At 40.8% G+C, this 24,437-nt stretch overlaps 1 protein-coding gene across 1 annotated transcript in view; it reads right to left on the bottom strand.

Annotated features, from left to right (window-relative positions):
• OPN3 (opsin 3) overlaps nucleotides 1-24,437 on the bottom strand; it is a 43,990-nt gene that overhangs the window by 4,637 nt on the left and 14,916 nt on the right. Inside the window, exons 2-3 of the mRNA XM_039222966.1 lie at nucleotides 5,719-6,038; nucleotides 1,136-1,387 (exon numbers count right to left, since the gene is read on the bottom strand). Of these exons, the coding sequence (XP_039078897.1) occupies nucleotides 1,136-1,387; nucleotides 5,719-6,038 (572 nt within the window). The remainder of the gene's footprint in view (nucleotides 1-1,135; nucleotides 1,388-5,718; nucleotides 6,039-24,437) is intronic.

Raw genomic sequence — 24,437 nt, 5'->3', positions numbered from 1 at the left:
CACTGTTGGTGGGAATGTAAACTGGTACAGCCCCTCTGGAAAACAGTGTGGAGGTTCCTCAGGAAACTAACAATAGAACTCCCCTATGACCCAGCAACAGCACTGCTAGGAATTTACCCAAGGGATACAGAAATGCTGATGCATAGGAGCCCATGTACCCCAATGTTCATAGCAGCACTCTCAACAATAGCTAAAACATGGAAAGAGCCTAAGTGTCCATCAACAGACGAATGGATCAAGATGAGGTTTATCTATACCATGGAATACTACATGGCAATGAGAAAGAATGAAATCTGGCCATGTGTAGCAACATGGATGGACCTTGAGGGTGTTATGTTGAGCGAAATAAGTCAGGCAGAGAAGGACAAATATCATATGTTTGCACGTATAGGAGGATTAGGAGGAACTTAACTGAGGAACAAGGGGGAGGAGAAGGGGAGAAATGGTGGGGGAAAGGGAGAGAGGCAAACCATGAGAGAATCTTGAATGCTGACAAAAACTGAGGACTGATGGATGTGGGGGGGAGGGGGGTGGGCATGGAGGAGGACACTTGTTGGGATGAGCACTGGGTGTTATGTGGAAACCAGCTTGACAATAAACTATTTGTAAAAAAAAAAATAAAAAATAGTATCGGTAACCCCCAAGTAGGGAGCTATGTGTGTAGACTTTGGTATTCAAGCAAACCAGGCTGGAATCCAGGCACCAGCAATTCCTAGATCAGGCAAGTCATTTAACTTTTTTGAACCTATGTTATAATTCATAAACAAAATAAGGAATAATATTGGTGCCTGTCTCATGGTGTTTTGTAAAGATAATGGGTAACCTCCATAGTACCCTAAGAATCTTAAGTGAATTTTAACTTTGATTGTGGCTATTACTATTAATAGACATAAAATGTTTTCTGATAAATGTTAATTTCAATTGATTTTTACTTAAGATCTATTGGTAGATCATAGAATTCTTACTGTTTTCTTTGGGAATATCTTACATTTCTTCTTGAGCACTTTATTTTCCTCTAAATTCTTGACTTAGGCTTTTATCATTGAAGTTGTTCTGAATAATCTCTATAAAAGTATTATATTTTCCAAAAGCCACATGTGCATAGTGAAAACAAGGAGTTTATTACCCCACTTACCTTTCTGATCATGAAGATATAAATAATGGGATTATATACAGTGCTTGATTTAGCAAAGAGATATGAAACAATTGATACTGTTGGAGTAACCAGGTGTCCATAACCATTAACCACCAAGAAACAGATCACAATATAAGGCATCCAAAAGATCAGGAAGGTAGATATCATTAAAAAGCACATTTTGGCCACTTTCTTTTCATATCTTAAAATCTTAATCACTTGAATTGTCTGAAGATCTTCAACACATCGAAGCTGCAGAAAGGAGAAAGGGTTGAAAATGAAAGAATTCTTTTCTCACGCTGTTTCAATAACAGACATGTAGACAATAAACCGTAGCCCTTCACTTCTCAAACGAGGCAAAAACATGGGATGTCAGGTCTGCATGGTTAAGCTGGTCTCAGTGAAACTTAATTCCCAAATGAATTCTTGCTGGAAACTATGGTCACTTCCAACTCCGAGCCAATGACTACAAAATGGGATCTGATGGGATCCTTGCTTATGCCTGGTTTCATCAGGGCTCAGGTGCACAGAATACCTGTAGCCACATCCCTGTAAACTCAGCATATCTGCTCTGAATTTATCCCCAGTAAAGGCCCTGAGGAGTAATGAACTACAGTCTGAAAAGTGTTTGGGTTTCTTAGATAAACTTTCCTTAGAAGTTCCTTCTATTGTTATTATAAATGTGTTACTAAAGGGAGGGGGATAATATTCCTCTACACCAAAAGTATGTTCTAAAATAAAATATTATTTTTGACCATTCTAAAAAGCTAATTTTGCTACAAAAGTACAAATGCTTTCTAAATTTAAAAAAGGTATCGTCTATACTGTTTATACTTCGCATATAATTTTAAACTGGGAAATTTATTGCGGTTCAACAAACTGTAAGTGTTCCTTTTATTCTAGCATTATCATAAAAATTAAGGAAATTTTTCCAAATAAATCAGTTAGAACATGTGCTTATAGTATTTAAAAGTATATTTGAATTGATAAACTATTGACACTATATCTAAAATCATATTTAAGAAACTATGTTCTTAGTAGAATCATATATTCCTATTTACAGAGAACGGAAGGGTTAATGGGTAACTAAAATGACTGAGCTTTTTAAGAGTATAGGGAATGTGTAGGAGTGGGTGGTTATAAGATGTCTGATACCATTATTTCCTGTGTGTGCAATTCTATCTAAAAATCTTTTTTTCATGTTTTATTTTTTGAGAGACAGAGAGAGACAGATTGCGAGCAGGGGAGGAGCAGAGAGAGAGGGAGACAACAGAATTCAAAGCAGGCTCCAGCTCTAAGCCGTCAACACAGAGCCCAGTGTGGGGCTCAAACCCATGAAGGCAAGATCATGACCTGAGCCAAAATTGGACACTCAACTGACTGAGCCACCCAGGCGCCCATTTGCAATTCTATTTTAAAAGAAACTGTGTTATTTAAAGTGATAGAATACTATTCTATTTTCAGGACAACATTTTTGGGGGGTGTGAGATATCCCCAAGAGTTTTTAAGAAGGTTGTGAAGTTCTAGTAAAAGCTCTGGATTTGGAATTAGGTCTGGGTCCATATCCCAGATTCACCACTTCTGCCCCTTGTGTGACATTAAGCAATCAATTACTTCCTCTGAGGATCAAGACTAAAGGACATTCAAATGAATAACTTATTGGAGTTAACAGAAGCTGGATCTCACTTCCATACATATGACTTTGTGGGATTGTTTTCAATATTATTTATTTACATTGGAATTATATTTGAAACTAACATATGTCTATGCATTTTTACTTTTATGATACTATAGGATATTAGGAATCATGAGTTTTGGTTCCTCAGAGTTTCAGCTAATGGGTACTGAGACCACAGTTCAATCATCCATCCCCAATTCCCCACCATCTAGGGCCCCACAGACTCATCTCTACTTTTTCCAGGTAACTTAGTCCCCATCCTCTTACCATTTTTCAAAGCAGAGCACACATTTATCATCCTGGAATTATATGCATGCTGCAGAAGTTAATTTAAGGAAAATATTGGCCTATACTTTCCCATTTTCTCTTTGGCCTAAGAATATGGTTCTAATGTTTTGGATTATTTGGGCTTGTATATGTGAAGCTTCCATGGTTATTTTTCATTGATCTCTTTCTGGTCTGTTTTATCATTTTCTATTCTTTCACTCTGTTCTTTCAATGTTTTCCAAATAAAGAGCTTCACTTCATGTCTCACCCTATTTATTCAGTCATTTGAGTGTATTTTTCAAAATTGCTGTGGATGAAGCAAAAGCACATGCACAGTTGAATGTCCTGAACTATAAGTGAAAAAATAAAGACTGTGTCTCTGCTTTTAAGGAATTCACTGTATGCTGAGGGTGACAGGCACACACGTTACTTCCATAGGTGACACATGTGATGGAGGAGGTGACCAGGGAGGGCTATGGGAATACACAGGATGGGTAACTGATTCAGACATAGATAAGGGCAAGAAGATCCTGAGCTCAGCCTTCTAAGATGAGTGGGAAGCAGCCAAGTAAGGAGGGACAGAATGTTCCAGGAAAAGGAAACGTCCCAAGGCAAAGAGGTAAAAGAACACATGTCAGGCCCTGGGAACAAGAAATGTTGCACTTGGCTGGAGCCAGAGGTGGCAAGAGGGAAGGCATGTCAAGAAATAAAGCTGGACACACAGACAAGAGGTGGCCATGCAGAACCCTGGTAGTCAACTCAGAGGCTTTATATTTTTAATCATGAAGGCAGGGGAACCACTAAAGGTTTTTATGCTGGGCAATGGCTTGAGAAAATTTGCATTTGAGAACAACTACTCTGGTGGAAGTGTAGAGACAATGAATTAAAAGAAAGTAAGAATAAAGGAAGAAAAACTAGGGCCCCTTTGAACTGAATCTGTGGCAAGAGGAGAGGGGAAAAAGGACTTATGGAAAAAGATTTGAGGTTGAATAGATGATAATCTCTCTGGGGATACCTGGATGAGGAGTAGTCAAAGATTTACTCTCTTATTTCTGGCTGAGGAATAATGAGCATTTACTGAGAAAGGGAATGGAAGAGCAGCAGATCTGGGGGGAAGGATGACCAATTCGTCTTCACACACACAGAACCTGATGAGTCTGGGGCCATTCCAGTGGAGGTGTGCAATAAGGAACTGACTGTGGGATCTGACAGAGGTCAAAAGAACATCCTAGTTCAGAAATAGAGATTCCAAAGTCACCAAGCTATTGTTAGAAGGGGAAGTCCTAAGAGTATATGAGATGCCCATGGCCAGTGTGTAGTATGAGAAGATGTCTAAATACAGAATTCAGGTAGGCCCATGGGAAGCAGCCTTTGGCAGAGACCTAAGAATATGGGCCAGAGTCAACAAGAACCATAGGACAGAATGGAATCCTCAGTGGAGGAGAAAACCACAGTTCAGTGGACGTTTTCAATAGGTCACGAGTGTTAAATGCCATGGATGCCAGGAAAAAAATAGAAATGTGTCTATTGGGTCTAACATTTGATATATTATCGATTACCTTAATGCAGGCTGTTTCTGTGATAGTGTGATCAAGGAAGGAGGCACCAATTTGCAATGGGTTGAAAGATAACTACTAGTTGAATGTATTAAACTACAAACTCTTTGAGGCAGGGGCTATAAATTATACATTGTTGTATCCTCAGCACTTAATAAATATGTTAGTCAGCTTGAGTTCCCCTGATGATATATCCTAGACTGAGTGACTTAGACAACAGATATGTATTTCTTACAGATCTGGAGGCTGGGACGTCTAAGGTCAAGGTGCCAGCATGGTAGGTTTCATTCTAGGATCTCTTTTCTCAGCTTGGATATGGCTGCCTTCTCAATGTGCTCTCATATGGTAGAAAGAGAGATGGAGGGACAGAGCAACAGAGAGAGAAAGAGAGAAAGCACTGGTTATGATTTGAAATGATATATATGGCTAAGTTTCATTTTGATTTTTTTTTTTTTGAGAAAACGTGAAAGCTATAGAGGTTTAGCAGAATGAGCAGGGGACTGAGGAGCAGAAGTTCGTCTGAGGAGAGAAGACACAGAACTGGAAGACACAGTGGGTGGGCAAGGAACACATTCATGGGTAAAGTAGGAGACTGGCAGATGGAGTGTTCCCTGTTCTGTCACTTCAGACTCCTTGTTAGCACCCAACAGGAACCCTCCTGGTGGTTAGTTCTTATGCTTTATGATTCAAAAGTGATTTCTAGAAAAAATATCTGTGCTATTCTCTAGTGGCTTTATGTGACCTTTGAATGAATAAAATTATGGGAAGTATGGAATTTCTTTGGTTAGAGTTCTTGAATTCTAAGAGTGTTGGAGAATGCAGGTGTTCTTGGTTGTTGTTGATTTTGTCTGTCTAGAACCTATTTCCTTCCTCCTTGTGGTTTAGAGAGTGGCGTATACAAAGTAGATGTTATTCCTCGTTGGTCTTTTAGAGTGCATAATTCTGTCAAGTGGGAAGTCCCCTAGAGCTGTTTCAGCTGCAGACAACCACTGTTCCCGTAGGAAGAGTTTAGTTATCTTCCACACAGAATTTTCCACCCCAGACATAGTTTAGGGGAAGGACATTTGCAGTCTTCAACTCACCATGCGAACAGAATACAGAATATGGCCATAGCAATGGGCTATGACGCCCACAGGCACCACCAGGCAGCCAAGAAATAAGAAAAGCACAAAGGAGGAGTCATTGGCATTCTTGGATTTCCAGTCCACAGCGCAGCCTAGTCCATGTACATCCAGGATATACCTGTTCCAGCCCAGCAGAGGTGCTCCTGACCATGCCAGTGAGTACAGCCAGATGTAGGTAATGGCCCTCCAGGCCCAGGAAAAATTGATCACTCTGGCATGGACCACACGAATATAACGTTCATAGGCCAGCACAGTTAGGGTGGTAATGGAAACGATCCCTGCAAGAAGAGAAAGTGGGGCAGTGTAACATGGCACTGGGGAAGACAGACATAAGAGACGACACATTGCCCAATGGAGACACATTACAGAGTATCTGGAACCAACAAGGTGCTTAAAATCTGGCATATCTAAGAGGAATAATGTCTCACAGTCCCCAGGAAATTTAATTGGACACATAATCACCCAGGGAAGAAAACAAACGGTGTGTGGATTGCACCAGGACTAAAAAACCCTAAAACCAGCTCTGCCCCAATGATTCAGCTACTGTGTTACACCTTCTGCCAAAGAGAAACTCTGAAGACAGTCTCAGGGAGACTCACTCAGGGTCTCACTTGACTTTACCTTTTCTCAGTTGTGTCTTACTCAGGATTGAGTAAATTAAGTGGGCTTCACAAGGATGAACTGGCCCAAGTTATGGTACAAGTATGCAAGGGGCTGCATTAACCTTCCTGCTAGCAGATATCAGCCTGTGAACTGTACTCCTGCAACATTGCTAACAAGGGAGTGAAGCCTTCTGTGCTCCCATGGGCTTCATTTATACCTCCATTTTGCAACAAATACACAGAAACAATATTATTTTTTTTTTTGAGAGCTCTTTCGTTCGTCATTTTGGTTAGCTTTCTCTCTCTTGTTGGTTTTATTTTATTTATTTTTTTTTTCAAATAGTTTATTGTCAAATTAGTTTCCAGAAACAATATTATTTATGTCTCTGCCTCTTCTCGAAGAGTGACTTGTATATTTGACAAGCTGCTACTGAGCACCTACTGTGTGCCAGTTACTTTGCCAACACTGGAGGTTTAAAAGTGACAGAAAGGTGGAAATCTAGGTGCTTAGAAGGAACCCAGTTGTGTAAATAACAGTAAGACGGCAGGAAGTGTAAAGGCTACAATTCCCATACAATGTCCTGCTGGAGTCACAGAACAGGGGGCACTTGTCAACGAGGCAGGAGAAGCATGTTCCAGGAAGGATGAAGAATTATGTGCTGGAACATAGAGACCATTTAAGCGTCTAAACCTGATGAGAGGATTCAGAGGTGTCAGGGCTCAGAGCATACCAAGGAGAGAGAAGGTTAAAAGCAGATGAGCCCATGCATAATGAGAAAGGCTTTCAATTTCTTGCCTTATAAGGGTTTTGGTTTCTTCTTTTCTTCTTCAAAAACAAAAACAAAAAACTTTGCCTGTATAAAATAGTAAATTATAAAATCTGCTACTCCATCATGTTTTTTTTTTTTTGTAAATGTGAAGTGACAACACTTAAGTTCTCCTTTTCCTCCTCCTTTTTCCTCTGAAAAGGCACTCCTTCCTGCAGTGGTATAGAACTCCAGTCCTAGTCCAGGGCCTGGAGACCAGTTTGAGCCATTGCAATAGTCCAGGCAAGTACGATGGGGCCGAAATTAGAGTACCTTTAAAGGTGTGAACTGTGAAGTCCAGATTCCAGAGACAATTGATTAATATCAACAGAACCCATTGGTTTATTGAATGTGAAGACAGAGGGAGAGAAAGGAGTCAAGAACAACTTGGAGGTTTAGAACCTTCATGATGATTCGAGGGTGATTACATTAACAGAGATCAAAACTATCAGGTGTTATGAGCAGATATGGGAGAGAAAATGAAATTGTGAGCTCCCTACAACACAACCAGTATAAATACTTGTTGAATAAGCAGATCAAGAGGGGTTGTCTAAAAAGTGGTTCTAATGGAGAATGAATATAAGACCTGTCTCAGGTAAGTAGGTAGTGGGGTGTGTGTGTGTGTGTGTGTGTGTGTGTGTGTGTGTGTGTTTGTGTGTGTGTGTGTGTGTATGGCAGGCTTCAAGAAACCTGGAGTGATCCCAGCTCTCTGACTTTAGCAATTCATACAATCTCTTTAAATTAGTTTTGTTTTGGTTCTCACAAAATTGAAAAGTCCTTCACATTATCAAATTTTGTGACTCTGCATCAATAAGGGTGTGAAATGAAGGCAATGGCCGTTAAAGGCATTGGCAGAATACAGTTAATATCTATTTATACCATGACAGGTTTGTTATTGTGGGGAGGGCAGCATAATTCCCAGTGTCTGATACCTGTGGTATTCAATAAATGTTCATTGAATAAATGAGTGAATGTTTAATAAGTATATATAAGTGACTGGAAGAAGAAGACTGGGTTTTCTCACATGGTAGAGGAAATATTTCAGGAAGTAGTGTTATAATCATAAATAGTGAACTAATGTTCAGATTATATCAAATAATTCTGGAGATTCTTGACTTATCAAGGAAAATATCAAGTTAGTTATGCTGCCTTCTGAACTAAGAATCAACTTTCACCTCATTAAAGTTCTACCTTAAGATTAATACCATCTTTTCTTTAACTGACTATGTTCCCAGAAGGTAACCAAAAACCTAAGATAGTGTTGGACTCTAAAGATAATAGGACTCTCATGAAATACTTTCGGTTTTATTTAGTTTACAAACTTTCTTATCAAATACAATGGTATTTAATTCTATAATTGCCTTTAAATGTTAAAACATAGTTTTGGGCCTTCAACTCTTAATTTACCTTGATTATGATTTAGTTCTTCTTAGGCAAGAAAACTTGCTGCAAATATGTTGCAGATTAGCAAATCCCAGAATACCTTACAGATGCATAAGTGAGTTCTGATAATTAGAGGGATAAGCTGCTATAATTTTAATTGTCATTCATATATCCATCCATCCGTCCATCTGTCCACCAATCCATGAATTCTTTACTGCTTATCTACACATTTCAATCATGTGCCAGAGAATAGGTACAAAGAAGAGTGAAGTAAGCGTCTCACAGAGCTTATAGTCTGCTGGATACCAGTGATAATATAATCAAGTCAAACAAGTAAATGAGTGATGTGGTTTCAAGGAGGGAGTTGGTGCAGAGAAGATGTGAGGGAGGGGGCTGTAGACATAGAGGAGTATTGTTTTAAAGTTTACCTATTTATCTTGAGGGACAGAGAGCATTTGGAGGGAGGGGCAGAGATGGAGAGAGGCAACCCCAAGCAGACTCCACACTCCGTGCAGAGCTCATTGAGGGGCTCTAAGTCACGAACCGTGAGATCATGACCTTAGCTGAAAGCAAGAGTTAGATGCTTAACTGAGCCGCCCAGGCCCCCCGAGGATGTGGCAGTCTTACCTGGGAGTCAGGAAAAGCCTCATTGTACCCAGAGCTGAAGTATGGAAAACCCCAGCTCTTCCAGAGCCTGGATTCAGTTGCTGACATTCAGCACCTTAACCAGTTAGTAGTCCCTAAATTTCCCGATTTCTCAGGCCTTCCTGACCGCGTGGGTACCTAAATGGTGAGCCTATTAGTCAGACTGATTAAGTCTTCTTGGGTGACCCATTTAAAAACAGACCTAAACTACATCCCTTCCTTACAAAATTTTTTTTCTCTCTTAACAACAATTATTTACTCGTAAATTTTGGTCCTGGACCAAGTCAAAATTATTTGCTGTATTCTGGAGAACAGCAAGGGGAAGGTGACTGCGCCCAAAATGAGCACCCATCATATGTGAGGCCCCATAATAATCATACTACATATGGTATCCATCTTCATGGAAAAGGAGTTTGGTGGCTCACAACATATAAGAAACCAATAGGTGGTGGAAACAATTTTGAGAACCCAGGACTGGCTGACTCCCAAACCCATTAATTTTGCCCTTATCTACCTGTTCCCACAAGCTCTGCTAGGAGTATCATGATGTCCCTCGCTCTCTGCCAAGCTATAGACTGCTCACACATGTAGTGTGTCTCCCTGTGTCAAGTAGGTTCTCCTAGGAGGAACCATAGATGCATGGTGCCTACCATTGAGGAGACTACAATCTTGTACATTCTTGTAAAGCCAAGAGCAGCTCTAGGTAACATTCGAGGACAAGGGAAAATGATACGAAATTGTATGTTAAGTTTAGTGTGCAACAACACGCCTGAAAAGGTAAAATTCCAGTGGATGGTGTGTGGGGATGGCATTGTGAAGATGTAACACTTACGCTGGGTCTTCAAGATGGAATAGGGGTTAAGAAACAGAAAAGACCAGAGCAGGCGTACTGGGGTGGAGGGACTTCTGCAAAGGCAAGGCGGCCCCCCTGGAATTCTGTCACAACTGTCCGACTCCGATGCGCGGAGAGGTAGAGGCCAAGCACGACCAGGCCTGCTGCAGACCTGCCTGCGCATTCTGCGGCTGGCGGTGGGCCAGCGCAGACACCTTCAGTTTGTTTCCTTGTGCTTTCTTTCTTTTTTTTTTTTTTAATTTTTATGGTTTATTTATTTTTGGGACAGAGAGACACAGAGCATGAACGGGGGAAGGGGAAGAGACAGAGGGAGACACAGAATCTGAAACAGGCTCCAGGCTCTGAGCTAGCTGTCAGCACAGCCCGACGCGGGGCTCGAACCCACGAACCGTGAGATCATGACCTGAGACGAAGTCTGACGCTTAACCAACTGAGCCACCCAGGCGCCCCTACTATTGCTTTCCTTAATAGAATTTTGAAAACCTGTGTGCACTCTCAAATATTTAAAAAGCTATTCTAAATTTTTTCACCTTAAGTTTAAGGAGTTGTATAACGTAAATATAAACATTTTTAAACAAAACTATTACCTTATTCTTTCAAAGAGATCAAGTAATTCATAAAAATGTTAGTGATTTCATATTTATATCTCTATATATACACGGATATATATTCAAACACACACACACAAATATAGCAAAGATCAATCATTTAAACTTGTATTTCCATTCCACTTTTCTCCTAAAAGTTTTTTTCTAGTGTAATATATTGGTATGGTTGAAAGATTTTAAATTATTTGTCTTGTTCTTTTCTATTTAGAAGTTGAAAATTAAAATTTCTTGGATAGTAAGGCTCTAAATGTCAAAAAATGGTCTTATAGAGGGAGTTATCAGTTTCTAATGTATATAACTGATCAAAATATCCTGTTAAACATTAGAAGTAAAAAAATATTAGAAATACTTCTCTTAAAATGATCAGTGTAGCTTTCTTTCCCCACAAAGAATATACCTATCCACAAGTTACTATTACCTATGGTAGAATGATAAATTCTCTTCCTATTTTTCCTCTTTATAAAGAAAGATTTCTTGATCACACATGTATCCATATACAATGAAAGGAATTCTGTTATCTTTAATTCTTATTGATTATAAGAACATTCCTTGTATATTCAATTATATGAACTCTACTGAATTTATATGCCAAAAATCACACAGTGTTTATTGTCAAAAGTTGCATTTAATGATTGATTTTGTTAAAAGCAAGTAACTAGTGGAGTGCCTGGATGGCTCAGTGGGTGGAGCATCCAAGTCTTGATTTAGGCTCAGGTCATGATCCCAGGGTGGTGGGATCAAGCCCCACATCTGACTCTGCTGAGCATGGAGCTTACATAAGATTCTCTCGCCTCTCTCTCTCTCTCTTTCTCTCTCTCTCTCTCTCTCCCTCCCTCTCTCAAATAAATAAATAAAAATAAAGTATAAAATTGGAAGCCACCTGAGTGGTCATTCACTTCCTCTAGCTCTTTTATCAATATTTTAAATTGTCCCTTTGTTTTCCATCCTGGAATTTCCTCTCATGTGTTCCTGGTAATTTTCCACCGTAAGATTTGGGATGGGTAAGGAGTTTATCTTCTTGTGTGAAGTGGGAGATCGGTGATGGAGAATCGGAGATGGGAGGGTCTGGATCACAAGGAGCTGGTTTCTAATACAAATTAAAGTTGAGAATTTAGAAGGTGATACTCCTAAAACCGCTCTTCCATAGCCATTAGAAAGAGTTGCTATAGGGGCTCCTGGGTGGCTCAGTCCATTAGAGTCTGATGTCCGCTCAGGTCATGATCTCATGGTTCATGAGATTGAGCCCCACACTGGGCTTTCTGCTCTCAGCACACAGCCCACTTCTGATCCTCTGTCCCTTCTCTCTCTGCCCCTCCCCTACTCATGCTCTCTCTCTCTCAAAAATAAAAATTAATTTTTTTTAAAGAAAAGTTGCTATATCGCAAGCAGCATGCATACTCCCATTTGAAGACAGAAGTCTAGATAAACTAATCTCATTGACACATTATGGAGACTCTGCTTAATCCTGCAGCATCACTTACATTAGGATGCAGACGGCATGCCTCAAACTGCCAGCCAACTCCAAGCTGGCTGCTCTGACACCACTGTTCCCTCTACCTGAACCGCTGCCAGAGATCTCACAGCCTGGGGAGAAGACAGACATGTAAAGTAACAATTACAGGAACTGTGCCTGCGAGCAAGAGGGTGCAGTCGAGGAAAAGCTTATCTCTGTTTACGGAAATACTGAGGAGGGTTTAAGCAAAAGCATATTTGAATTGATGAGTGAAAGAGAGTTTATCAAGTTGATGAGAGGATATTTCAAGGCCAAGGATATAGCATACAAAAAGGATGAAAGCGAAAAGAGGTATCCAAGGGTTAATTAACTCTATGCATCAGCTTGAGTCAAGTAAAGTTCTTTGTGGTGTAACTTGATGATTATGGACTCACCTACAACATTTATCAGCAAGCCAATATCACACACATACAATACACCAGGTACTGTGCTAGGAAATGGACAAAGATAAATTATGAAAGAAATAAACAGTAGAATGATAAATTCTATCATAGAGAAATGTTTCTGAGGCCAGTCTTGGATTCAGCTTCAGCTTCTATCCATAAATATGTATCACTCTGGGAAAATTAATTAACGTCTCTGAACCTCAATTTGCTCATGGTAAAATAGAAATAATAGTACCAAAATTCTGTTTCATTGTGTGTTTGTATGTGGATGCAAATTAAGTGAGACTATGAATGTATTTAGTAAGATGGTAATATATGTTATTACTATTATTATTGAATAGTTGAGTATCTAGGGGGAAAATTGCTTTAAGTGGTAATAATTGGACAGAAGGAACAGAAACAGGCAGAGGAGCTCTGAAACTTAAATGTACAAGGACATACGGGCACCAGGATGGCTCAGTTGGTTAAGTGGCCAACTCTTCATCTTGGCTCAGGTCCTGATCTCACAGTTCATAAGTTTGAGTCCTGCTTCGGGCTCTGTGCTGACAGCGCAGACCTTGCTTGGGATTCTTTCTCTTTCCCTCTCTCTGCTCCTCCCTTGTTCTCTCTCTCTCTCAAAAATAAATAAATGTTTTAAAAATACGAGTATGTTGATAATACAGACAAATACTCAAGAACAGTCATTTTCCCCCTTTGGCCACTAGATGTCCACATTGAATAGCTTATTTATAGTTCAGTGGTCTAGACTCTGGGTAATACACTAAATAGAGTAAGTGCATAGAAGATATATTGACTGGACCAGGCTCCAGATCTGTTAATACCTGTTAGATTAAAAAGTTAATACGACATGGTCTATGCTTTCAAGGAGCCCACACTTGAGAGAAGGGGGTATAAGGAGAAATTCCAAATCTGAAAATACAAAGAATATTCAGTTTAGATTTCCTCTGGGAAGCAGGCACTACTGAGTGAGTCTTGAAAATTAAGCACATTTTAACCAGGCAAATAAAAAGGGATTAGAGGAGAAAGGACTGTCAATCCTATTCCAGGAAAAGGGTAACAGCTTATGTAAACACATGGAGACCTGATGGAACTTGCACGATTTGGGTTTCTGCAAATAATCCAATATGGTAGAAGCAGAGAGTTCTAGAAAGAGAGGAAAGAAAGACTAGAGACTCTCCCAGGAAGATCTTTAAATGTCATGCAAGAAGTTTGGACTATAACCTGAGGCCTCCAGGGAGCCATTACAATGTTTTTGATCTTTTCCATTACTGTACTATTATTACTGTTTCAGAGAATTTTGTTTTACATTCTTTTGGTTTTGCTTTTGCAGATTTTCCTTATGGAAAGTCCCCTCTGGCTGAGATGTGGGAAAAGGATTGTGGGGAGGGACAAGTTTGGATATTGAGAAACTTACTGGAGACATCCATTCTGGTGATGAAGAATGGAACTGACACAGAGACACTGGGGAAGGAGAGACAATGAGGGTCAGTAAATTTCAGGGATGTGAATCTCTGATGGATGTGGGAATGAATGAAGAATCAAAAGAAGGCTTAGGTCAATGAATGGTTGGTGTAACACTGATCTGGAAGGAAAATGGATGAGATGGATTTGGGAGGGAAGATGATTGGGGGATAATGCACTGTGGATTTTCGGGGTGATTTTGAACAAATCACCCAATGGTCTGTGTTTTGAATTCTCTACTATAAAATGAGACGACTGTTAAACCTACCTTGAAGGGGTAAAATCTTACAGATCATACAATAAAATCTTCCAAACTAAGTGGGTATACATTTTCTCCAACCAATGAAAATTCTAATTTTCTTTGTTCAAAAACATGTAATGATTTGCCGAAAAATCCTAAATATGCAGTTTAATTACTTTCATACATATAGCAATGGAAGCAAAACTCTTTGAAGTTGCTTAATATACTACTTTATTAATTACTGACCTCTACTCATATTTGAACATTATATAAGGAAAACCATACTTTTAATATGCTTGAAAAGGCTTATTCTCTTAGGGAAGTTGCCAATTCTTCTTTGAAATCTACATTGCTTAGTTGAGTAAGCTCTCTTGCTCCTTTTACTTAATTAACAGGGGGTAATTTCAGCCTAGTAACACACTTCCTGTTACTTCCTGGGTGCCAGGTACTATTAAGCAGTCTGTCTGCTTACAACAGTATCTGATTTAATCCTCATAACTCTGTGAGACATGTGGAAATTATCATCCTTATTCTAGAGGGGAAACTGAGGTAAAGATGAGTTAAATAACTTGCCCAGGTCTCAAATAAAAAACAGAGCCAAGATTCAAATCAGTCTGCTTCCAAAGTCCACGCTATGCTGTACTCATTTTCTAAATTCCTTTTGGAAATTACCAAAAATTTTATACTAGTGAAGTGGACACTGGAGAAAGCATATACAATCCATGTGTTACCTACTTCATGCATTCTGCAGTCACATCTACCTTTGATATTGAAAGGTAATTTTTTTAACTCATTTTTTTAAGCTGAAGAATTTTCAAGGAAATTAGAGATGACCATGTTAATTTGAATAGACCCCCAAGCATTAAAGTCTGGTTTCCATTTGAGCAACAAAAGTAGTCTTAGAAGCATCCGAATGATGCATGGTCTTCAGTGCACATATTTTAGGCATTCACCAGCTATTAAGGCAGAAACTTCGTTCTAGTTAATAATTCCTTCTTCCATCTCTGTTTCCCTCCCCTTTCCAAATACCATTTTTCAGATGTTCCCAAGACAAATTTACTGTTCTTCAGGGTCGGTACATAGACTCAGCTTCAAAGAAATCAAGCATATCATGAAGGTTATAGCTCTGTGGATTAAAAAGTTATGATTTCAGGGAAGCAGTTTAAACAGAGATTTGATGTTGACTGCCATGTGAAAATCAAGCCACCACATGCTTGTTTTGCATTAAGAACTGGGAAGCCCCTAAAGCCAAGGGTCAGGGAATCCTCAGCAGAGAGAGATTCCATCAGGCAGCCCTCAGCCCGTGGTCTGTGGGTCAGCTTCTCAGAGCTGATGCCGTCCGCACTATGGTCTCAGTGGTCCTTGCTCATGCTGCCTTCGCTCCCCCTCCCCCCGAAATCTAGTAATTTTTCACAGGGGAGACCGGAGCAAATAGTTGTAGATGTCGTTGGTAAAATACGGGGGAGTTTGTCTACCCTGTGTGTCCCTCCCCTGAGGCTCCCCTGGGCGTCTGCGCAGTAGCTTGGAAATCATCTCGGACTCATCTGCCCGAAGTTATCTTTGATTCTTTCAATGTCGGCACTTCTGTCTCCCCTTCTTGGGCTTCAACCTTGGCTCCTTGTCTTCCTATTGCTCGATTTGGACAGATAGCCCAGTTTCTGACTGTTTACCTTGCCTCTGATTTGACAGTTTTAGGGTTTGTTTTAGGGGGAGAGGAGAGCTCCATCTTGGGGTACGTTGTCAGAATTTACTCCATTCTTATGTCTGTCAGGATTGGATATTGAACAAGATAGCTCATATTAGGGGAAAAAATGGATAATCATTACACTAACAAACCTCCCCCCCAAATATCCATTATGACCAGAGTCTACAGGCCCAGTGCAAAAGAACAGTTTGAATATAAAGTAACTGCTCTGTGGTTTGAAAGAGTGACAACATAAAATAGTCCAATGAAAGAATCTATCAGGAATTGGAGTATTCTAAATTCCAATAATTCGATTCTAAATTTGAATCCCAATCTAACTGCACTCACAGAATGGGTATGGGTGTCACAAGTAAAATGGGAAGCATACATTCTTTATTTTTACCACTAAATCAAAACGACTTCTTGAACAGGGCAATCTACATCTTGTGATAATCCACTAGAGCCTACCCAGAAAAGCTGCAAAAGAGAATGCTCTTCTGGCAGGACCTTGCCTCTGGTCCACAGTAGAGAGCATGGAGACTTGTTAAGTCTTCCCCTTCTCTTTCCCCTAGCTCTCATTCTCATTTCAAACTGACAGAAGGCTTTACTTTCGAAGAACTTCTAAATTCATCTCTGTGCCTCCCACCTCTCACTACTCACATGCAGGCTCACATCCCAACGTGATTGCTCTGACCTACTCCTAACGGATCAACTTTTTCCCTTTGTCCAGCCTCGTTCCCTCTCTTACACCAAATACCTGTTTGAGACTGGGCTCAGCTTATATGCCATCCCTTGGCCCAGCTCACAAGTCCCCACTCTCCAATATGGGCCATGACTGTCTGCCTCGCGCCCCAGAAATGGCAGTTCTGACTACAGTCACAGCTCAGCTGCTGCTGCTATAGCAACCACAGGCCTCTGTGCACCTTTACCCCCCTCCCCCCACCCCCGGACTGGGTGCATGGAGGCTCTGGCTTCCCCCACTGCTGCTCTGACCCAGCTAGCCTAGCCCAGAGGCAAGGGGATTTTAGCACCTGATGGAACATAATGGGACTGTATGAGTCAACAGACAGGAAGGGGCCCATGATTAAATTCCATGTACCCCCTACCCATTCCATGGGTTATTTCAAGGTGTGCTAGTTTCATACAGCCTCTCTAAGGTGTCCTGCAGGATGAAGCAATCACATGTTTTGGGCAAAGCTATGGCCGGCCTAGTGGTGCAACCTCTGATATTTGGCTTCCTTTCTTCCTTGTCTCTTCCTTGAATCTCTCATTTTTGATTTCCTGGATATATACTCCTCAATAAATTATTAGTCCATATGCTTTGCCTTAGGCATTATTTGAGGGGAACTTGTGGTAATAATCTTACAATTTTCATAATCTCCTCTCCAGCATAATGACCTGTAAAGACCCTCTGGTTAATGTACTGGCATTCAAGGAACTCCGCATATTTCTTCCACTGCCTAGTCCACCCACTCTTTCATTACTTCTAACTTCCTTAGTGCATGCTACCCTCTGCTCATGCACAGCACACGGTGTACTTTCATGGTTGCTATTTACTCTTTCCTGTATTATGGCCACAATTCTATGTATTCATGTCTTATCTTCCAGTTAAATTGTAAACACCTAAGATAGGGATCATGTCTTTTGTAACTTGACATCCTCCCTGGCCTCTGCGATAGTTAACAAGAAATTATTATGTTTTTTGGTGATAAGGGTTATGTATATGTGAACATATTTCTTCTAAAAAACCTGGAGAATAAAAACACTGGAGTAAATACGATCACCCTTTAATCAAGCAAACACTAATGTGAAATGATGCTTAGCAATAGTCACAGTCAGATTTCAAAGAAAGGAAAAATGTTTCTTATAGAAAATAGCAATATATAGGGTTAAAACCAGACCATCTCTTGCTATTTTTCCTAAGGGATCTCTATTCTCAACTTGACACACTATTCAACTGTCATCACATGATAACTTCTGACTATTAAAAAGCCCCTACAAAATATTCATTTTTATGCATATCATAAAGTCAGGTGGTATCCCTATAAGATTTGTCATCTCTTCTTCTCCAGTGACAATAACAAATTATATTCATATGGTGTTTATAATTTTCAAAGTACTGCTCCACGTATGTTTATCATCAGTTCTTCACAGACCTGTGAGGCAGGAAAGGCTCATGTCCCCATTTGGTTAGGGGGTGAGAGAGGGGGATGGGATTTGGGATGAGCCTAAGGTCACAAGATGAATGACATCCCACTCGGAGGAGAACCCACCACTTCTGACTGCTAGTCCAGAGCTCTCTTCAAGTTAAAATATGAGGAAATCTGGGAAGTACAGAATTAAGTCTTAATTTAGTTTTTCATAATTTACCAAACCGTCAAAGAGGCTCAGAGTTTAGGTTTTACAGCAGGTGGTAACATCCTGATTCCATTTCAAAATCATTTTCTATCACCTTGTTGCTGATGCAAATGGAAAGTACTGAGATACAGCCAACGACCAGTGTCGCTTTTCTCTCAAGAATGAATACAACACACTCAGCTTTAAGAGTGAGTGTGTGTGTGTGTGTGTGTGTGTGTGTGTCAGAGAGAGAGAGAGAGAGAAACTAATCAACCAAAAAGTGTGCTATGAGATACCTAAGGACCATATAAAGAGAATAGGTACAAAAGATAACACGCTTGCCAGACGTGTTAAGGACAAATATAATTGCTGTGCCCTTGGCCCTGCAATGCTGGGACACAATGCTTAAAAGGCACATTTGGAGGGCTCCTGGGTGGCTCAGTGGGTTAAGTGTCCAACTCTTGATTTTGGCTCAGGTCATGATCTCATGGTTCATCGGACTGAGCCCCACATTGTGCTCTGCGCTGACAGTGTGGAGCCTCCTTGGGATTTTCTCTCTCTCTGTCTCTCTCTGCCCCTTCCCTGCTCACACTCATTCTTAAAATAAATAAACATTAAAATAAATAAAGTTTTTAAAAAAGGTACATTTGGTATGTGGGCATGCAAAGTAAAACCCATCTTGGTGACTATTGTGGAATAGTCTGGCTAGGCAAGAAAAGATCATTTTCTTGGGAGTCTTAGTCATTCTGAGCTGAGAATATCAAGTGGAAAAAAGCTAAAGAAAGATTTACAAGTATTCTGCCTGAGGCCACAGCGCAAAGCTAGCAGGTGCTCCAGTGGAGCTGATTTCCAGACCCATTCATATGCTACTGTTTCCAGCTTCTCTCCCACATTGTCAGCTTGCGCTTCATATGGATTCTCCCTTGATGTTTAATTTAAAACCTTCTATATCTGAGCAGTGAGTCCGTCTCCCTCGGTAGGAAGAGTGACTCCAAATGCCAACTCTTGAAATAGCCACAGATGAATCTCCTGGAGAGATTGTTTAATGTCGATTCCAAGGCCCTGCACTTGAAGATCCTGCTTTAGGGAGCCTGGAATGGAACTCAAGAATTGGTATGTTTAAGAGACTCCCCCCGGTGATTCTGACCAACTTTGGGAATGGTAGGTCTAGATTAAAATCAAGTTCCTTTTAATATAATGTCTTTGTGGCTATTTGCTCATTTCCCAGGTTTTCCTCCATAGACTCAACACCAATGGAGGAACACAAGAAAACTACTATTTCATTTCACAAAATGGTATTCCGCAGGGATACAAAGGCTGCACCACTCACAAAGCTCCATCTCTGAGGGAGGGGACCTTGTCTATGTAGTATTGACAGCTCGAATCTTCATCATAGATTACTCACTTCTAGCTTAATTCCTGTCTGCCCTTGCATTTTGCAGTTCTGTGTAAGCTGCCCAAAGGCCAGGTTTTGTAACGTATTGGAAAATAGCTGAAGGTGATGTCATTTGGAAAGGAGGTTTTATAAACCTAACTAAATGGCCTGTACATGTGAAGCCTGCCCTGGCTTAGCCAGTTACCAAGACTCCAGAGCCCATTAGAAGTGAGAAGTTTGTTGGAAAGATATCAGCAGCAGTTTCTTCCAGAAAGGGAAGAAGAGTAAAGACTAATGTTACTTCCTGGGCAATTTCCTCGTAGTAGTAGGGACAGCAGAGTGAACCCTGGGCACATAAGAAACTCAGGGCATATTTTAGGTAAATAAGATAAAATTATTCCAGGACAAGTTACAGCTAAAAAACAGACAGGTACCATGCCAGGAGCATCTAAATCTTCCTTAAATATTTAAGTTGCTCTAACATGTGGGGCCCTGAGCTTACTGCTTGGAAAGCAAAGTCATCAAATATTGTCCTTGGTGTAAAGGGGAAAAGACAGCACAAGATGACAAACCAAAATACAAAATTGTATATTTGAAATTCTAAATGAGACATTCAGATCTGAGTACCATAGGAGCTCAGAGAGAGAAAAGATTACCAAGAAACTGGGGGGGGGGGGGGATCTCTATATAAAGGGGTGGGACTGAAAGATAAAGAAAAAAATCCATTTGAAAATTTGCCCAGCATCAATGAAAAGAATGAAATCTGGTCATGTGTAGAAACGTGGATGGAACTTGAGGGTGTTATGCTGAGCGACATAAGTCAGGTAGAGAAGGACAGATACCATATGTTTGCACGTATAGGAGGATTAGGAGGAACTTAACGGAGGACCATGGGGGAGGAGAAGGGGAAAAATAGTTGGTGAGAGGGAGGGAGGTAAACCATGGGAGATTCTTGAATGCTGAGAACAAACTGAGGGCTGATGGGGGTGGGGGAAAGGGGAAGGGGGGAGATGGGCATGGAGGAGGGCACTTGTTGGTATGAGCCCTGGGTGTTATATGGAAACCAACTTGACAATAAACTATTTAAAAAAAATAAAAACAGCAAAAAGAAAATTTGCCCTGCATACAACATGCCCACGAATTCCAAACTTACTTATATGCCCTGGAGCAATGCTGTCCAATAGAAGCATGTGAGCCATATATTATTTAAGTCTTTTAGTGGCCACATATTAAAAGGTAAAGAGAAACAGATAATATTAATTTGATAACATTTTATTTAACCCAACATATTTAAAATATTTCAACTTGTAATCAACATAAACTAATTCATGAAATATTTTGTATTTTTTGCATATGAAATCTTCAAAACCTAGTGTATTATCTCAATGTAGACTTGTGATGTTTCAAGCACTCAAGAGGCACAGAGTAGTGGTTACCCTGTTGAACAGCACAGATTCTAGAGAAACTCTTGTACGTTAAGTAGAAGAGGTAACTAGAATATACTTTGAGGCACCATTGATTATATTACAGTGAAAAACAGGAAAGCCCAAAGTCCATCAAAAAAGGGAAACAAGTGAATAAATTGTGAGCAAAAGAACGGAAGTATTGCTCAGTTTCAAGTTACTTTCATGTTTGCAGTGACCTCTAGGAGAAGCAGGTGGATCAAACTAAAGAGAGAAATACATAGATGTAAATGTTATCTGTAATTTTTCATTCTTCAGAGATAGGTTAAAATAAAAATAGGAAGGTTCATCTCTGATCACTGTGGGTGGCAGATATGTGAGCCCTTTATTGTACCCTTTGCACTTTTCTGTATTTAAAAACTTTTAAATAATTTACAGAATGAATAAAATCCATTGAGGATGTGGAGGTAGCAAGTGGGAGGCAATAGGAAGACAGGCTCTTTTAACAAAGAACAGAATGGGGTGGTCACAAGGCAGGAGGCAGCTGGGGTGGTGGCTGGACTGTAAACTGGTGGGGATGATCCGAGGGGGGAGAGGAGACTCTGAATAAGGGCCAGCAGCCTGAGCTGCACACTCCCTGCCCCTGTGTGTGATGGCTGAGTTCCATTTGGCCGCCGTGCTGTGGGCAGGTGTAGAGGGACGAAAAGGTTCCACAGGGAAATGAGGGACTAATGCTTTGGAAGCCGCAGGGTCACCCAGTGGGGCACCTTCTCTACTACCTGGCCCTGGGGTCTATGGGGTATGTCCAGAGTTTGGCTAAGCTACTCATGCTATTGCTGTCTCTGCATCCATTTTGTTTGGCCAAACAGCCTGCGGGGACTTTCCCAGCAGGCCCTCACGCAAGCGCCTGCCCTAGGAAGTAGCCTGCAGATGGAAATTCCTCACGTGACTTTCCCAACAGCCCTTGTGATCAACAGTCTCGTCTCCCCGCCTCCCTTTGATAAGACCTTTGTGTAGCGTACCCAAACTGTATTCTTTGTAGTTTGAATTGACCAATCTTGCCTTGACCCGGGAACCCCAAAGCACTCCACCCATGGACCCGAATAAAGGCATCTGACCTAGGGTCCTGCCTCTCCCAGCCACACCCTGCCTTGACCTCCCTGGGTGGCCCCTCAAGGAATGCCATGTGCGTCCTCCAGAACCTGTAACAAACTATCTCAGTTTCTCTTGTGGTCTGTTGTCAAACCCCGACTCACGATCCAGCACCCTGTACTCCATTTAACAAATGTTCATTTAACAACATTATAGTAAGGTATGGGAGGGGGAAACAGTTTCTGCTTGGTGGTGGGAAACCAGGGTCCATGGGGGCTGCCAGCATTAGGGAGAGGTAAGGAAATAGAGAAAATGTTCAGAGAAGAGGCTGAAGATACGAGGGAGTTTGGTGCTCATGAGAGGAGGCTGCGTACACATGGGAGCTCAGGATTGGATCGGATGGAGAATCACGGGTCCATAAAGATATGGGTCGTCACTGACTGGAGAGCCTTTCCCTTTGGGCACCAACTGGTCTCAGCAAGGATGTGAGGTAATTTGGGATTTGTTCTGATCATCTCTGGGGGCAAGAGGAGGTCAGGAGTGTTTCTGGAGTGTGAGTGCTGAATGATTTGCTTGCTAGTGTGCTGATTTCTGAGATACAGGCTCTCTTAGGTGCCACACTGAAGATCTTCAGATTACTTTCAGTTTTTAACTATTCTCACAATTCTGTGAGGAGAGACAGTACAACCCCCCCATCAAGGGTTCAGGCTTATATCCTCCATTTTTTATGAAGTTTGAAAAACTTAATCTCCTGGTGCTTTACTCTCTTTAACTGAATAATGGGATAATAGTAGTATCTAACTACCTCACAGAGATGGGATAAAGATTAACTTGTAACAGTACCTATAACAGTACTAGCGTGTGGTACACACCTAATAAGCATTAGTCATGGACATTATAATCCACCAGCTATATATTTCCATCCATCTGTGATTACGTCCTTAGGATAAATTCTTGGCAATATAATTGTCAGTAAGATGATGTATAAAATTTTAATGTTTTAATACAACTTGCCAAAATATACACCAGAAGATACATTAAATCCCCACTACCGTATCATCAGGTACTTGTTTTGTTCCCATTTATTTATGCCAAGAGGGATGACAACACCACACCCGCCCAGCAACCTATTACAGTTGCCTTCTGTATACTCACCGCCCCAGAATAGAGTACAGGAGTGGTGCCTGCTAATCTGTAGTTCAGAGACATTCCCATTTGATTCATAAATACTCTTCAGTTTAAAGCCGTTGTTCTCGAATTTTATCAATTGAGAAATCAACTGTGAAAACATTAGTTTACCCAACCTCTTTGGAACATCAACACTTTAGACCAGGCTCTTTTTGAAATTCCCCTTGGCTTTATGCCTCTCCTACCTCATTGCCCATTTCTAGGTCACTTTTTTTTTCCTTTAGGGAAAAAGAAACTGGATATTTTATGTAACTGGGAAGTCTAAAGTGGCATTGGCTGCAGGCACATTGTCCGATAGACACGAACCAAGTAAACTTGGGGTCTTTGAAATCATTCATCAGAGTGCTTCCTCTCTCTCCCCATCATCGGCTGGCTTGCTCTCTCTGTGGCCCAAGTCTTGCATGGACTCTCCGGTAATTAAGGTACTGGCAGCCTCTAACTCACATCCTTAAGGCTTAACAAACCCAGAAGAAAACAAAACAAACAAAACAAACCGCCCCCTCCAAAACAAAAAAAGAAACAAAACAACAACGAAAAACAATGTATACCCAGGAATCGTAGAATAGGCATCTTCCCTAACTAATCGGGGGCGGGAGTTACTAAATCAAACCCAGCCGAGAGCGCCATGTTTACATCCCGACACGTCCCTATCTACCAGCTCCCTCTCAACCATCTTCTGATTCTTCTTGCTTTCACACAGCCTTCCCACCCAATCACTGAGTCATGCCTGTTCTCAGGTCTGTCCTTCTCTGTCCTGACTGCTATGAACTCAGTTCAGACTCACATCATCTCTTGCCCAACTCTTTCAGTAGCCTTCTATCCGGTCTCCTTTCTACATTTTTGCTGCCCTTGGATTCATCCTGCATACATATCCAGATGCAGCCCGTTTCTTTGCTTAATGACATTAAGCGCAATACCACTCGGACAAAGTAAAAACTCCCCAGCATTTCAAAACCTTTTAAGACCTTCCAGAACTACCTCCTGATCACCTTGTATGACCAAAACAAACTCATTTGTTTGTCCTCAAAACCTGTTCCTAATTTTGGTTAAATGTGTTCCACTCATTCAAGTACCAATGCTGAGATTTTAGTCATTTTCAG

The sequence above is a fragment of the Hyaena hyaena genome, unplaced genomic scaffold (genome assembly GCF_003009895.1).
Source record: "Hyaena hyaena isolate Hyena2069 unplaced genomic scaffold, ASM300989v1 scaffold_1226, whole genome shotgun sequence".
NCBI classification, from domain to species: domain Eukaryota; kingdom Metazoa; phylum Chordata; class Mammalia; order Carnivora; family Hyaenidae; genus Hyaena; species Hyaena hyaena.
The sequence above is the reverse complement of the archived record's forward strand: the minus strand, read 5'-3'. Positions and strand labels throughout refer to the sequence as shown.